This window comes from Lolium perenne, chromosome 7 (assembly GCF_019359855.2).
Source record: "Lolium perenne isolate Kyuss_39 chromosome 7, Kyuss_2.0, whole genome shotgun sequence".
NCBI lineage: Eukaryota > Viridiplantae > Streptophyta > Magnoliopsida > Poales > Poaceae > Lolium > Lolium perenne.
In genome coordinates, this window is record NC_067250.2 from 233,728,318 (window position 1) to 233,746,032 (window position 17,715).

At 45.6% G+C, this 17,715-nt stretch overlaps 2 protein-coding genes across 2 annotated transcripts; both read left to right on the forward strand.

Moving 5' to 3' along the window:
* The first annotated feature begins 9,048 nt into the window (after positions 1-9,048).
* On the forward strand, positions 9,049-9,996 carry LOC139833871 (uncharacterized). The gene has a single exon (XM_071824231.1). It carries the CDS (start codon positions 9,049-9,051, stop codon positions 9,994-9,996), a length of 948 nt encoding a protein of 315 aa, XP_071680332.1.
* Positions 9,997-13,946: 3,950 nt separating this feature from the next.
* LOC127313956 (4-hydroxybenzoate geranyltransferase 2) lies at positions 13,947-17,494 on the forward strand. Its single transcript, XM_051344432.2, has 8 exons — positions 13,947-14,451; positions 15,482-15,617; positions 16,067-16,194; positions 16,453-16,522; positions 16,603-16,752; positions 16,835-16,970; positions 17,052-17,148; positions 17,261-17,494. The coding sequence occupies exons 1-8, from the start codon at positions 14,030-14,032 to the stop codon at positions 17,328-17,330; spliced, it is 1,209 nt and encodes a 402-aa protein (XP_051200392.1). The 5' UTR covers positions 13,947-14,029; the 3' UTR covers positions 17,331-17,494.
* The last annotated feature ends 221 nt before the right edge of the window (positions 17,495-17,715 follow it).

The window sequence follows — 17,715 nt, forward strand, 5'->3', positions numbered from 1 at the left end:
TTTTTATTCTCCTTCTTCTTCTTCTTCTTCTTCTCTTCCTTCTCCTTGTTCCCTTCTTTAGGAGGAAGAGGCTTGAAGGGTGGCTTGTCCGCATAACCTGATTTACTTTCAGAAACAATAGAAGAAACTTGGGAGGATCCCTCCTTTTCATTAATTAGTTGAAAACACACAGCGGTCCTATCATATTTTGGCAAGGTGTCATCTTCTAAAATATTTTGTATGTAAGTGTTTGTATGGCTATTATCAATGCAATAAGAAAAACACCCATGCAGAACATCATCAATATCAAGATCACTCATATGTAACAAAGAGATTTTTCTCGACAGTTCTTCACACCCCAAAAATAAAGTAAGTTCATCATGCTGATTAGGAGTAATTTCATCATCACAATACAAATTTGCAGCACTCATTGGGTTCAAATTATCATTGGAGGAGCATTGAAAATTAAAATGACCCACTTCATGGCAAACTTCACAAATAAAAGGATAGAGGGCACAAACTTTTTTACCAAGATCATTTAGAGCCCTAAGCCACTTTCTAGTTTTTTCATTAATATGATGGATGCAATATTCATCTTTGACTTGATCAATTCCACAAGGTCTATGCATTCCACAAAAATTAACATGCTTATAGGAAATAGCATTCTTAGGAGTTTGAGCATGCTTATTGCAATCATTAACAACAATTTCATTCTTCATGCAAGCCTCTTTAAAAGGTTCATGATACTTATCAAAATTCTTTTTAGGCAATTCAAAATGAGAAGCAAAGGCTTTATAAAGATTTGCAGCAACTTAAGAGTCAAGACCATAAGTAGCACTCATATTTCGGAATTTATCAGTATCCATAAAAGCTTCAATGCATTCATAATCATAATTTATGCCTGACTCTTTACCTTCATTGTTCTCCCATCCTTCAGCGTTCTCCTCAATCCGATCAAGAAGATCCCACCTAGCTTCAACCTCCTTGCTTGTGAAAGATCCCTCCGAACAGGCATCCAGATAGTCCTTGTGTTGTCCTGAAAGCCTCGCATAAAAATTGTTAACAATAACATTACGGGGGAGCTCATGAATAGGACATTTGAGCATTAGTGATTTCAATCTCCCCCACGCTTGAGAAATACTCTCTCCATCACGAGGATAAAAGTTATAAATATAATTCCTATCAATATGCACTTCATGAGGAGGATAAAATTTAGAATAAAAGAGAGATGCAATTTCCTCCCAACCAAGAGAATGACTATTCTCCAACAATTTATACCAATGCGCCGCTTTACCAGACAGCGAAACAGAGAATAGCTTCTTCCTCACTTCATCCATAGAGATACCTGCACACTTGAATAACCCGCATAATTCATGAAAAAACAGTAAATGATCTCTAGGATGGATAGTTCCATCCCCTTTATAGCGGTTATCCATAACACGTTCAATAATTTTCATAGGTATTTTATACGGAATATTTTCAGCAGGTGGATTTAAAATATCAGAAGCATCATTAGAGTTATCGCATATGGGAGATAAAGCATTATCAGAGTAAAATATTTCTTCCAAAGCTGAGGAGCAAAAAAGATTGTTTTTATATAAACTAGCTTCCCCAAGCTTAGACTTATCCATAGTATTAGCAGTGATTGCGTTCATACTAATATGTTCCATGGGTTTTTTAATTTTCGGATCAAACCATCCATGTCTTAAAACAGGAAATAAAGTAAGAAGCTCATTGTTGTCCATTATGCCAAACTAGTGTAAACAAGAAACAAAAAGATGCAATTGCAGGATCTAAAGGAAATAGCTTCGAACACAAACACAATGGCGCCAGAAAAGTACTGTTACCTGGAACCGAAGTATGAGTGCCTTTTACCTTTCCTGCCCGGCAACGGGAGAAAAGTGCTTGATGTCTACGGGTGCTTCTATTCTTGTAGATAGTGTTGGGCCTCCAAGAGCAGAGGTTTGTAGAACAGCAGCAAGTTTTCCTTAAGTGGATCACCCAAGGTTTATCGAACTCAGGGAGGAAGAGGTCAAAGATATCCCTCTCATGCAACCCTGCAACCACAAAGCAAGAAGTCTCCTGTGTCCCCAACACACCTAATACACTTGTCAGATGTATAGGTGCACTAGTTCGGCGAAGAGATAGTGAAATACAGGTGGTATGAATGTATATGAGCAGTAGTAACGGCACCAGAAAATAGCTTGATGCTACAACTGGCGTGTGGTTGATGGTGGTAATATTGCAGGCAGTATGGATGCAGTAAAACAGTAAACAAGCAGCGATTGCAGTATTTAGGAACAAGGCCTAGGGATCATACTTTCACTAGTGGACACTCTCAACATTGATCACATAACAGAATAAATAGATAGATGCTAGACTCTACACCCTCTTGTTGGATGATGAACACCACTAATTGTGTAGGATTACACGAACCCTCAATGCCGGAGTTAACAAGCTCCACAATATTCGATATTCATGTTTAAATAACCTTAGAGTGCAAGATAGATCAACATAACCAAATAGATCACATCAATACCATCATAGTAATAGTTAACTTCACAATCTACAAGAGATCACGATCATAAACTACGCCAAGTACTACATGATGCACACACTGCCACTTTTACACCATGCAGGAGGAATAGACTACTTTAATAACATCACTAGAGTAGCACATAGATGAATAGTGATAAAAAACTCATATGAATCTCAATTATGTAAGGCAGCTCATGAGATCATTGTATTGAAGTACATAGGGAGAGAGATTAACCACATAGCTACCGGTACAGCCCTTAGCCTCGATGGAGAACTACTCCCTCCTCATGGGAGACAGCAGCGTTGATGAAGATGGCGGTGGAGATGGCAGCGGTGTCGATGGAGAAGCCTTCCGGGAGCACTTCCCCGTCCCGGTGGCGTGCCGGAACAGAGACTCATGTCCCCCAGATCTTGGCTTCTCGATGGCGGCGGCTCTGGAAGGTTTCTCGTACCGTGGCTTTTCCGTATCGAAGATTTAGGTCAGGGACCTTTATATAGGCAAAGAGGCGGAGTCGGAGGGTCGAAGAGGCGGTGACACCATAAGGCGGCGCGGCCAGGGCCTGGGCCGCGCCGGCCTACCTCCTGGGGCCCATGTGGCTCCCCTCTGGGTACTCTCGGGTGTTCTGGATGCTTCCGGGGATTCTAAGATGCTGGGCGTTGATTTCGTCCGATTCCGAGAATATTTCCTTACTAGGATTTCTGAAACGAAAAACAGCAGAAAACAGCAACTGGCCCTTCGGCATCTCGTCAATAGGTTAGTTCCGGAAAACGCATAAATATGACATAAAGTGTGCATAAAACATGTAGATATCATCAATAATGTGGCATGGAACATAAGAAATTATCGATACGTCGGAGACGTATCAGCTTCGCAACCCCAAACTTTAAGGAACGACAGCTGAGGTTTCTTATTAAACCATAATTCATACGGTGTCGTTTCTACGGATTTCGATGGTGCTCTATTTAAAGTAAATGCGGCTGTCTCTAATGCATAACTCCAAAAAGATAACGGCAAATCAGTAAGAGACATCATAGAACGAACCATATCTAAGAGAGTTCGATTACTACGTTCGGACACACCGTTTCGTTGTGGTGTTCACGGCGGTGTCAATTGTGAAAGTATTCCGCATTTCTTTAAATGCATGCCAAACTCATAACTCAGATATTCACCTCCACGATCAGATCGTAGAAATTTAATCTTCTTGTTACGTTGATTTTCTACTTCACTTTGGAATTCCTTAAACTTCTCGAAAGTTTCGGATTTATGTTTCATGAAATAGATATACCCATATCTACTCAGATCATCTGTGAAGGTTAGAACATAACGATAACCACCGCGCGATGCTACACTCATTGGTCCGCACACATCGGTATGTATGATTTCCAATAAGTCAGTAGCTCGCTCCATCATACCAGAAAATTGAGTCTTAGTCATTTTTCCCATTAGACATGCTTCGCATCTATCAAGTGACTCAAAGTCAAGTGATTCAAGTAATCCATCGGTATGGAGTTTCTTCATGCGTTTCACTCCAATATGACCAAGACGATAGTGCCACATATAAGTAGAATTATCATTCAATTTAATTCGCTTAGCATCAATGTTATGTATATGCCTATTACTACTATCGAGATCTAACAGAAATAAGCCATTCTTTTTAGGTGCTCGACCATAAAAGATATTATTCATAAAAATAGAACAACCATTATTCTCAGACTTGAATGAATAACCGTCTTGCATTAAACAAGATCCAGATATAATATTCATGCTCAACGCGGGTACAAAATAACAATTATTTAGGCATAAAACTAATCCCGAAGGTAGATGTAGAGGAAGTGTGCCGACAGCGATCACATCGACTTTGGATCTGTTTCCAACGCGCATTGTCACTTCATCTTTCAGTAGTCTTCGTTTATTCTTTAGTTCCTGTTTCGAGTTACAAATATGAGCAACCGAACCAGTATCAAATACCCAGGTACTAGAACGAGAACCAGTGAGATAAACATCTATAACATGTATATCAGATATACCTTCTTTCTTCTTCTTGACAAGGCCGCTCTTCAGATCAGCCAGATACTTGGAGCAATTACGCTTCCAGTGTCCCTTCTCCTTGCAGTAATAGCACTCAGCATCAGGCTTACGGCCGTTCTTAGGTTTCACAGGAGGCGTGGCAGCTTTCTTGCCACCCTTCTTGAATTTCCCCTTAGACTTGCCCTGTTTCTTGAAACTGGTGGTCTTGTTGACCATCAACACTTGGTGCTCTTTCTTGATTTCAATCTCAGCAGCTTTTAGCATGCCAAAGAGTTCAGGTAACTCCTTGTTCATGTTCTGCATATTGTAGTTCATCACAAAGTTCTTGTAACTTGGTGGCAGTGATTGAAGGACACGATTAATCCCCAGTCTGTTAGGAATCATTAATCCGAAGTCACTGAGTTTCTTCGCATGCCCGGTCATAACGAGCATGTGCTCACTAACGGAGCTGCCTTCTTCCATCATACAGCTGAAGAAATGTTTCGATGCTTCATAGCATTCCACGGCTGCATGAGTCTCAAATATAGCTTTCATCTCATTGACCAACTCATGAGGATCGTGGTGCTCAAAACGTTTTTGAAGATCGGATTCCAGACTGCACAGGATGGCACACTGTACTTGAGAGTACCGAGCTTTCCGAGTTGCGTAAACATTCTTTACTTCCTCGGTTTCAGTTTCTGCAGGAGGGTCACCTAGCGGTGCATCAAGCACATATTGCAGATTTCCGCCAGCGAGGAAGATCCTCACATGACGGAACCAGTCGGTGAAGTTGCTACCGTTGCTCTTAAGCTTTTCTTTCTCTAGGAACTGGTTAAAATTGATTGGGGACGCCATCTCTACAACAAATATTTGCAAAAGTTTAGACTAAGTTTATGACAAATTGAGTTCAAATTTTAATTCAACATAATTAAAAATCTAGTTGAACTCCCACTCAAAACAATATCCCTCGCATTGTCTTAGTGATCACACGAACCAAATCCACCACACCTAAGTCCGATCATCACGAGACAAGGTGTAATTTCAATGGCGAACACTCAAAGTGTTCATCATATCAACCATATGATTCATGCTCTACCTTTCGGTATCACGTGTTCCGAGACCATGTCTGTACATGCTAGGCTCGTCAAGGCCACCTTAGTATCCGCATGTGCAAAACTGTCTTGCACCCGTTGTATGCACTTGTTGATTCTATCACACCCGATCATCACGAGATGCTTCGAAACGACAAGTCTTGGCAACAGTGCTACTAAGGATGAACACTTTATTATCTTGAGATTTAAGTGAGGGATCATCTTATAATGCTACCGTCGCGATCTAAGCAAAATAAGATGCATAAAAGGATTAACATCACATGCAGTTCATATGTGATATGATATGGCCCTTTTGTCTTTGCGCCTTTGATCTTCATCTCCAAAGCACGGACATGATCTCTATCATCTTCGGGCATGATCTCCATCATCGTCGGCGTAGCGTCAAGGTCAATGGCGCCGTCTTCATGATTGTCCTCCATGTAGCAACTATTACAACTACTTTGAAATACTACTCAACATGAAATTTAAAGACAACCATAAGGCTCCTGCCGGTTGCCACAATACAATAATGATCATCTCATACATATTCATCATCACATTATGGCCATATCACATCACCAAACCCTGCAAAAACAAGTTAGACGTCTCTAATTTGGTTTGCATATTTTACGTGGTTTAGGGTTTTCGAGAGAGATCTAATCTACCTACGAACATGAACCACAACGGTGATACTAATGTTGTCAATAGAAGAGTAAATTGAATCTTCACTATAGTAGGAGAGACAGACACCCGCAAAGCCTCTTATGCAATACAAGTTGCATGTCGAACGAGGAACAAGTCTCATGAACGCGGTCATGTAAAGTTAGTCTGAGCCGCTTCATCCCACTATGCCACAAAGATGCAAAGTACTCAAACTAAAGATAACAAGAGCATCAATGCCCACAAAACCATTGTGTTCTACTCGTGCAACCATCTATGCATAGACACGGCTCTGATACCACTGTAGGGATTCGTTGCATAGAAAAAAAAAATTCCTACCGCAAACACGCAATCCAAGCCAAGATGCAATCTAGAAGACGGTAGCAACGAGGGGATGATCGAGACTCACCCTTGAAGATTTCCAAAGCATACAAGATGAGGCTCTTGTTGCTGCGGTAGACGTTCACTTGCCGCTTGCAAAAGTGTGTAGAAGATCTTGATCACGGTGCCACGATCGGGCAGCACCTCCGTACTCGGTCACACGTTCGGTGTTGATGAAGTCGACGTCCACCTCCCCGTTCCAGCGGGCAGCGGAAGTAGTAGCTCCTCTTGAATCCAGCAGCACGACAGCGTGGTGGCGGTGGTGGTGGAGAAACCCGGCGGAGCTTCGCTAAGCGTGCGGGAAGTGGTGGAGGAGAGAGGGCCGCTAGGGTTTGGGAGAGGGGGGCGCCGGCCACTATGGGGTGCGGCCACCTTGTGGTGTTGGGGTGGCCGGCCCCCTCCCCTTGGCCCTCATTATATAGGTGGAACACCCAAGAGTTGGTCTACAAGTCTTCGAATAAGACCCCAAACCAAAACCTTCCATATGACATGAAACCTACCCAAGCTAGGACTCCCACTAGAGGTGGGATTCCCACCTTCCCTTGGGAGGGGGTGGCCGGCCACCTTAGGTGGAGTCCACCTGGGACTCCACCCCCTAGGGTTGGCCGGCCATGGTGGTGGAGTCCCTTCGGGACTCCGCCTTCCAAAGTGACTTTCTTCTGGAATATTCTAGAACCTTCTAGAACCTTCCATAAATGCACCGGATCATTTTCAAACTTATAAAATGACTTCCTATATATGAATCTTATTCTCCGGACCATTCCGGAACTCCTCGTGATGTCCGGGATCTCAACCGGGACTTTGAACAAATCTTCGAACTCCATTCCATATTCAAGTTCTACCATTTCAACATCAAACCTTAAGTGTGTCACCCTACGGTTCGCGAACTATGCAGACATGGTTGAGTACTCTCTCCGACCAATAACCAATAGCGGGATCTGGAGATCCATAATGGCTCCCACATATTCAACGATGACATTAGTGATCGAATGAACCATTCACATACGATACCAATTCCCTTTGTCACGCGATATTTTACTTGTCCGAGGTTTGATCATCGGTATCACTCTATACCTTGTTCAACCTCGTCTCCTGACAAGTACTCTTTACTCGTACCGTGGTATGTGGTCTCTTATGAACTTATTCATATGCTTGCAAGACATTAGATGACATTCCACCGAGAGGGCCCAGAGTATATCTATCCGTCATCGGGATGGACAAATCCCACTGTTGATCCATATGCCTCAACTCATACTTTCCGGATACTTAATCCCACCTTTATAACCACCCATTTACGCAGTGGTGTTTGATGTAATCAAAGTACCTTTCCGGTATAAGTGATTTACATGATCTCATGGTCATAAGGACTAGGTAACTATGTATCGAAAGCTTATAGCAAATAACTTAATGACGTGATCTTATGCTACGCTTAATTGGGTGTGTCCATTACATCATTCATATAATGATATAACCTTGTTATTAATAACATCCAATGTTCATGATTATGAAACTAATCATCCATTAATCAACAAGCTAGTTAAGAGGCATACTAGGGACTCTTTGTTGTTTACATATCACACATGTATCAATGTTTCGGTTAATACAATTATAGCATGGTATATAAACATTTATCATAAACATAAAGATATATAATAACCACTTTTATTATTGCCTCTTGGGCATATCTCCTTTACTGCCGTGCCCGTTGTTGCGGGGCCCGTGCCTCCTGTTTCGTCCATGGAAGCTCCGGTGAAGCGCAGCTCCCGCCTGGCCTCCAAGGAGTCCTAGCTCTTCGAGCCTGTTGAGGTGTGCGCCGTCAAGTAGCATGGCCTCAAGGACGCCCTCACCGGGTGCACTGCTGTCGTACAAAAGCAGGTGAAGAAACACGGCTCTCTCGCTGATGTGGCCAAGCCTCTCCGTAAACGTGTGGTAGACGCTTTCGCCGCCACTAGATGCTCCTCGTCGGTGCCCTCAGGTGTCGGTGATTAGACGGCTCTCTGTGTCTTTGCCACGGCACCGTCGCTGCCAACCATAGATGGAACGTGCCGCCACTCGTCTCCATCCTTCCTATCCTTCTTCTGGTTTTAGGCTTATGTGTGTGTGTGTGTGTGTGCGTGTACTTCTCCATGTACCCTCTGTATCTTTCCCGGTGCTGATCGTTTCGATGATTAGTCGCCATCGTGATGTTAAAATCAAATCGTGGAACACTCAAGTCTTAGTTTTTTTGAAAAATACGCCCATTGTGCGTGACGCGATCTCTTCCACTGCTCCCTCGATTGTCTGCATCCAAGAAACAAAGCTTCACTCCATGATCAATTTCACTGCCACCTCCATCCTTCCCCCAACCTCTCCTCCTTTGAAACCCTTGACGCTATCGGTAGCTCGGGTGGGATGCTCACTGCATGGTACCCTAGTCAATTCTCGTTACTGGCCATCCTTCGCGACCGCTTCTCCCACTCCACCTCTCCGCAATCCTCGCTCTCCGACCTGGCCCTTGTTGTTACGAACGTTTACGCTCCTGCCGACCACTCCCTCACATCTGCGTTTCTCTGTGAGATCGAGAACCTTGACCCCCTCTTCCCCATCCCCTGGCTTGTCATTGGCGATTTCGACCTCGTCCATGACCCCAGCGACAAGAACAAGGATAATTTCGATGTCACGCTGGCCACGGCTTTCAACGACTCCATCCGTAACCTGGATCTTTTCGAGCTCCCCTTGCTAGATCGGCGCTTCACCTGGTCTAACAAGAGAGATTCGTCTGTCCTAGCTCGGCTCGATCGTGCCCTTTTCAACCAAGCTTGGAACCTCGCCCTACCTAATTCTTCCCTTTCCTCCCTTCCTCGCCCCACCTCTGATCACGTGCCTCTCCTCGTCACCGCCTCCACCACCATCCCTAGAGCCTCCTGCTTCCGTTTCGAGAATGCTTGGCTTCTTGATCCCCTATTCCTCCCCATTACCCTCCCTTCCTGGTCCAGACCTCCAGCTCTGGATGATGCGACAGGAGACATTGCCGCTTGCCCGAAGTCCTTCCGCTCTGCCGCCAAGGTTTGGAAACGCTCGCACCGCTTCAACCCTAAATTCGAAAATAACTGCTCCTTTCTTATTGATCTGCTTGATCTATTTGAGGAGTCTCGGAAGCTCTCCTTGGACAAGATCTCGTTGCGTGTATTTTGCAGGACGACGCTCGAGCGCTTGGTGCTTCAGCGTGCCACGCGCTGGAAACACCGCTGCAAGTTCAGAGTGATCACGGAGGGAGATGAAAACTCCTGCTTCTTCCACGCTCGCGCCTCCCAGCGCCTCTGCCGCAACTCCATCCGCTGCTTGAGGTGGGCGTCATGACCTTTCCTCCCATGAGGCCAAGGCTTCCGCCCTCTTCCCCTTCTACAATGACCTCATGGGGCGGCGGACGGACGACTCCTCGGACTTCGACATCGACGAACGCTACTTCAACTAACCCCACATCGATATTGCGGGCCTTGGTGGGCCGTTTACGGCCCAGGAGGTTGCGACGGTCGTCAACTCGCTTGACCACGCGAGCGCCGCAGGTCCTGATAGGCATGGGCCCAGCTTCTACCGCGCCGCTTGGGACTCCGTCGGTCCGGCCCTCCTTTGAGTATTCCCACGGCTGATCTCTAGCGCATCGACAGGGCGCACGTCTTCCTCCTCCCCAAGTTCGTCGCTGTCCTCAGCCCAGCCTTATTTAGGAAGGTTTCTCTTCAGAAGTGCTCCATCAAAAGAATCTGCAAAGCTCCCACCTCCCAGCCGCACGTCTCTTATCGACATGGACCAGATCGACTTCCTCTCCGGCCGAAACATCTCCGAGAATTTCGTCTACGCCACCGTGCCCATTGCATCATCCTCAAGTTGGACTTCACCAAAGCCTCCGTAGGATCATGCTCGCTAGTGGCTTCCCCACCCTTTTGTGTGCTTGGATGGACACCATTTTTTCATCCTCCCGCTCCGCCATCCTCCTCAACAGTGTCCCTGGGAGGTGGATTCGTTGCATGCGCGGGCTGCGGCAGGGCGACCCGCTCTCTCCATACCTCTTCCTCATCACGGCGGACGTCCTCCAACGCCTGACTCACCACGACAACGTCCTCCAACACCCCCTTGTCGACGGTTCGCCGTGCCCAGTGCTTCAGTACGCCAACGACACGTTGACCATCCTCCGAGCCGAGGTGGGGGGCGACGCAACGGCTTAGTCTTCCCCTTTGTCAATTCGAGCACGCCTCCGGCCTCTGCATCAACTACTCGAAGAGCACACTCATCCCCATAAATATGCTGCCGGAGACCCTCGCCGACATCGAAGATGTGCTCTAGTGCCGTGTCGAAGGCTTTTCCCAGACGTATATGGGGCTGCCTCTCTCCGCGGAAAAGCTTCACCTCGACGTGTTCACTCTGCTCATCTCCAAAGCGGACAAGTACCTCTCGGGGTGGCGCGCGCTTCTCCTCTACTCAACCAATGTCCATCGGGATGAGCTTAGAATTTATGTTCATAATCCTAGGCTGCTAGTATCTCTTATTTGACTAGTGAATAATTTTAGTTTCCACACTACTAAAACTAACAACTGTTCATTACATGTTAAGATTATACCAAATGTTAACCAGTCATTTCAACTCACTAATCCTAAATCATCGGGGTTAGGTTATGCTTAGAGTGATTGCATCTCATACTTATGCATTATATCATATTTTCCAATCTTTTAAACATTATCCTTACCGGCGATGATGCTATTTTAGAATTTGGAGATATTCCATATCGAAGTCCTTGACTACATAATCTTGCAGTCAAGAAAGGCAAGTTCATCGCTTTCTCATGTCATTTTCTGTATTTTTAGCAAATTACTTGCAAAGTACTATACTTATCACTCTTGCTTTAAAATCAAAGTATTACTTTCACAATTATGAATATGACTATGTGGTGGACAATGGAACCATGTATCAGTATTGGTGGAGGTTTCATTGCAATTGGGTTATTCATCTAGGATTAATAACCAATGTCGTCCAATGATTATTGCACTGTAATACCCGTCTTAACCATAAGATCAGGAGTGGGACGGAATATTCCGTAGGCGATCAGGAAGTCCACCCCTTCTACTCCTCCGGACAGGTCTGGTTCTTCATAGCAGATATCCTCTGCTCCTTCAGGTCTTTCGGTGGCATCCTCCTGGTTGTTCAGGTAATCTAAGCAGGGGATTCAAACAGGGATGAGTACGTGTGTACTCAACAAGTTCATTATAGGAAAGAGGTGTTTGATGCAACGGTTGGTCCTCCTGAACACCGTCCTCGACGCTCTCCCCACTTTCGCCATGGGTGCCCTGGAGCTGCCCGCGGGGGTGATTGCGGCTCTTGATCGTCTCCGCCGTGCTTTCCTCTTGACGGGCACTGACCGTGTGTCCGGGGCCCATTGCCTCGTGCCATGGGATCTTGTTTGCCGCGCGAAGGAAGAGGGTGGCCTAGGCGTACGCTCTCTGCACGAACAGAACGCTTGCCTCCAACTCAAGCTCCTGCATCGGCTTCACTCCGTGCCGGAGGCGTCGTGGCCACGTTGGGTGTGGTCTACCATTCACTGGTCCTCCCTCCTCTGGCTCCTCCCGCTCTACCGCAATGTCTTGCGGGTCCTCCTCAGGGATGGAGCTCGCACCGCTTCTAGGCTGGACGCGTGGTCATCAGCGGGACCTCTCGTGATGGTGATGCATGAGTTGTTCTCTCACTGCACGGCTCCCTGCGCCACGGTTCGTCAAATTGTCACCGGTGGCCTCTACAGCTACCTGGTGCCTCCACTCTCCGCCACCGCCACCATTTAACGGGGCGGCCTCGAGCTCGTGCTCTGTGACACTCAGCTCACCGACTCTCCCAATAGCCGATCGCTTCCTCTCTGTGCCAAGAGTGGTGGCGCCCTCCGCACCTCCGACCTCTACAAACTCTGAATTTTTGGTGGGGTGCGGGACACCAACTTCGAGTTCGTCAGAATTAGGCGCCCTCCAGAGTTCGCTTCTTCGAATGGCTCCTCGTTTGCGGGCGCATTCAGTGCCATGCCAACCTCCACCGGAAAGGGATCCTCGACCTGACGGCGAGCAGTTTCCCTATCTACCTCGCTCCGTTGGAAACCTCTGCCCATATCATGTTCGATTGCCCCTTCGCGCTACGGTTTTGGGCTGCCGTGGGTGGTCAACCTGACCCTGCCCTCCCCGTGGCCTAGGCTGCTCGGTGTGCTCTGTCGCCATCCGCGCCACCGGCCACTGCTGCAACTCTCCGCCTCCTCTGCCTTTGGCACTTGTGGAAGCACATGAACGGGATCGTCTTCGAGAAGCTCCCTCCCTCCCTTTCGCTGTTGCGCAAGCGCTACAAGGATGATGCCGCTCTCTGGCATGCAAGGCTACCTCTGGAGCATCGCGTTGATGTCGATTTGTGGCTCCTCTTTGTTGTATTCTGCCCTCGAGCTCGCCCCCTCTCTGCGTTGGGCGATGTCTCCCTCTCCCCTTGTAACTTGCTGCCAAACAAAAACGGGGTTTCACCCGATCTCACGATGAAATGAAAGATTCAGGCGAGAGCTTTTCGCTCTCCCTGATGAACTGTAAAAAAAGAGAGTATATACTCTACGTACACCATACACATGGTACATACATATACTTCCTCGGTGAAAAATATAAGCATCTCCAACAGCCGCGCTAAATCTTGGCGCTGTAAAAGCGCTTTGCAGCGCGCTCTATCCATGTTTTGCGCGTAAGGACAAATTCACCTCCAGCAGAAGCTCTATCCAGCGCTGTATCTTGGAGCTGTAAAAATCTGTAGTTGTTTCTGCGCCGCGACGTTATACCGTGCGCTCTTTCCGGCGTGGACATATAGCGCACGATATAGCGCTTTTGCCCTAAGTTGTATTTTACAGCGCCGAATAGAGCACCTGTTGAAGAATTATTTTGCGCCCGCGCGCTAAACCAGCCATTTTTTTGAATACAACGCTGGATAGAGCGTCTGTTGGAGATGCTCTAAGATATTCTTCTATAGGTTCACTCAATTTTGCTTGTATCTAGTCATGCCTAGAAAAAACTGGCTCCTACTTTTCGCACTGCCTCCGAAGTCCGACCAGCGACCGCGGAGCATCAGCTGCCTACAAGGTTAAATGGGACATATGCATTGCATGGCAGGCACAACCGGTCCGCAGACGGAAATTAGTCGCCGGCGGCTAGCATGCGCGCGCCCTATATTAATTAGGATTATGCCAGAAGTACGTAATAGTCACCCGGCCGGCGGCTAGCGCGCGCCCTATAAATATCCTGCTTTCAGTTGCTTCGTTAGCTTAAGATTCAGATTTACACACATATCATTCCGTGGTGCCAAACCCCCGTACACGAAGGACCTAAACACGGCCATGGCCCTCCTGAGCGTCAGCCACCACACAGGCGTCCTCTCACTACATCGACAGGGTCCTTCTCCCCGCCAGCTTTCTGCACGATCACAGGCGATCTCGACCTCCTCCCAGGCCATGGCCGTCCTCCGCCACAGCCAGCACAGAGGCGTCCTCCCACTACGTCGACATGGTCCTTCTCCCCGCCAGCTTCTCGCACGATCGCGCACGATCTCGGCCCCCTATCAGTCCACGGAGGAAGACGAGATGACGGAGGAAGACGAGAAGACCGAGGAAGACAAGAAGACGGAGGAAGACAAGAAGGACAGCACCCCCCCGCCGGTGTCGTGGGTGGAGAGGTCACTTGAGGCGGCGCTCCCGTACGCGAGGCTCGCTCGTCTGGAGAAGCCCATCGGCAGCTGGCTCCTCGCTTGGCCATGCATGTGGTATGCTTACTACTACTCCGTCCGTTCACATTCATATAACTTGCGATCGAGGTTCTAGCTTGTTAATACTACCTCCGTTTGAATAAGGTTTATATTTCTTTCGAAAAGTCCAACTACGGTGGAGTTTTGCCTAAGCTGACTGAAAATGCGGCCATGCACCCCCTTGCCACTATGTATCAGCTGTGTTATTGTGCTTCATCAACATCAAAACAAGGACACCAAACCTGTGGCTAAAACACCTAGATCACGCAAAAACAAGGCACGCAACGTGCCCCCAATCAAGAGAGGGAGCCGACCAGTAATGCTACATCTACGGGCAAAATCTTACAGAAATTTCCTTACGGACTGACGTGTCAACGCAGAATTGGTGCGGCATATTTTTTAGCAACCACCCCGGCATGTTTCATCCAAAGGCCCATTTCCACGTCTGTCCGTAACAGCCCGTCCGTAACACTTCTCCGTAAGTCAAGCATTACTGCTGCCGCCAACCATATGCCTTGACCTCAGTGACAAGAGTTGATCCTTGGGGTTCTCCACCGCAAATTCACAAGTCAGTGAGCCACCCGCACCGCGCACAACAAATCGGGCCCCACAGCGCCAACTTCGTGTGGGCTTATCCTATCATAGGTTACTGGCGACCGCTATGAGGTGGAGTGGGCGGATGTGGTGGTATCTGGGGCTCCTGTTACAGCTTGTGTCGCCCTGTGAAGGGAGCCAATTGATTCTTTTTGTGTTCTCACTATCCGATATAAGTTCTAGAACATCACTTTTTAAAATACATTGATGATTGCTCTCGCTAATTGTTTGGTTGCACTTTCATACACATGCAAGAGAGCCCGCCGTCATTTTTACATTACCAAGTAACAACAGAAATCTTCTATATGGTTCATAACTAAAAACATGGCACCATAAATGGTTTGTTAAAGCTTCATAGGAGACATTATTAATGCATTTTGGTATATTTTTCTTATATTTAGTCCAAACATATTTCACTGTTGTTTGAAAAGCTCCTATAACCTTTGCATTGTAGGTCAATAACAATGGCGGCAATGCCGGGGACGCTTCCTGACTTTAAACTGCTCGCACTCTTAGGATTTGTATGTATCCCCATGAGGGGGGCCGCTTGCACAGTCAATGATTATATCGACCGCGACTTTGACAAAAAGGTTATTTTTTTATATCTTCTTTATAGTTTCATCTAGTTGCATACAACACCCTTCAGAATTTCCTTGTTATGGAAAATACATTGAAATTTTTTCGAACCATGGATACATACAAGGATCAAATGTAGTTATAGATGTATTATATGATTACTTTTGAAATAGTAATTTAGCACAATTAAATTTCATATGTCATGCTAAATATGATAAATAGTAGATTAAACAAACAACTTAGTTAAACCACATAGAGAGAAAATATGCTAAGCAAGGTCCCAAAATATTGGATATATTTTCTGGAGATGCAAGCATGTCACTATTAAGGTACCTTCTACCCTAATTATTTTTAAAAGTAAACTAAATTTATATATATATATATATAATGGTCTCTCAGTTGCATTACTTATTTTTAAAGTGGCTCAAGCAAGGAAATGATGATGGACATGTTCCTCTTGTAGGTTGAGCGCACCAAAAACAGGCCTCTTGCATCAGGCGTAGTAACTCCTACTCAAGGATTATACTTCCTCGGATTTCAACTACTACTAGGACTGGGTTTGTTTTTTCTTCTCCAACTGAACAACTTAAGGTAATATCTTTTTTTTGCTCTTGCGAGTGGAATGAAATCTATCTATTTCGGATGCTCCAAACTCCAACCTTAGAAACTATCTACCATATGGCATTGTGTGAAAATCATATAACGAATCCCTACAAGTCTAATGTATCTCTGTTGATCCATTTTGACATACTAATTTCCACAAAATCCAACAGATGATAGTTTGCCAGATATATTTTGCTTGTATCATTATACAGTATCACCTCTAAATTTGTCTCATTTCATATGTAGCCGTGTTCTTGGGCTCATTTGGCTTCCATTGGTGTCTTCATATCCCCTAATGAAGAGGCTCACATTTTGGGTAAGTGATAAGGTTGTACTAACGTAATCTTGCTTACAGAGAGTGATCACTTAAGTTACTTCCAATGAAATTTTTAACAGCCTCAGGCATATCTCGGATTGTCGTTCAACTGGGGAGCTTTATTAGGATGGGCTGCTATTAAAGATAGTTTGGAGCCCACTGTCCTCCTTCCAATGTATATTGCTGGGATATGTTGGACATTGGTGTACGATACCATATATGCACACCAGGTATTCTTTCATATCAAAATTGAGCAAACACATCTTATTAGGTTGACATAGTATCTTATCATCGTATCATAATGCATGCCAGGACAAAAAAGATGACCTCAAAATAGGAGTTAAGTCCACAGCCATAAGGTTCGGAGATTCAACCAAGCAGTGGATTAGTGCCTTTGGTACTGCAACTATTGGCGGTTTAGCACTTAGTGGCTATAATGCTGGACTGGGTTAGTGATCATTATCAGAATTACATTAATTGTATTCTTAAGTAACATTTATTGACTTCTTATATTAATCATGTTCCACAGCTTGGCCATACTACCCTTTTCTAACAGCTGCAGCAGCACATTTGGCATGGCAGATTTCAACTGTTGACTTAACTGATAGCGCAGATTGCAACAGGAAGTATGATTTTCTAAATTTAAATCATTATGATTTAGAACAAATAATATGATCATTTGTTTCTTACACCTATATCATGTTTTTGACCTGATTAAGTTGCCTCCTTACTATGCAGATTTGTCTCAAATAAGTGGTTTGGAGCCTTGGTATTCAGTGCGATATTTTTCGGTCGACTTGTAGCATGATCGATACATCAGGCGTGATGTGACACTATGACTTCCATATAGGATTTTATACATTTTTGTGACTGCCCAAGAATGACAGACAATTTGTGATCTGCACTGTACTCCAAAATGAACATTTCAAAGTTCACCATTTAATAACATCGGAGTAAATAAGATTTGGAAAAGTTACGGACAATTTGGCTATCGACTTCTCCCCGGACACTACTACACTGTAGAGATTTTCGGGCACTTCAAACTACCCCAATAGGTGGGCAAAGTGCCTCTAGTTACTTTTAGAGACACTTTGAAAAGTTCCCCAGATGCTTGTGTCTCTAAATGAAATAGCGGTACTTCATTCAAATTGGCCCAAAGCCAATTAAAGGGAACTTTGAGATATGCCGCTACA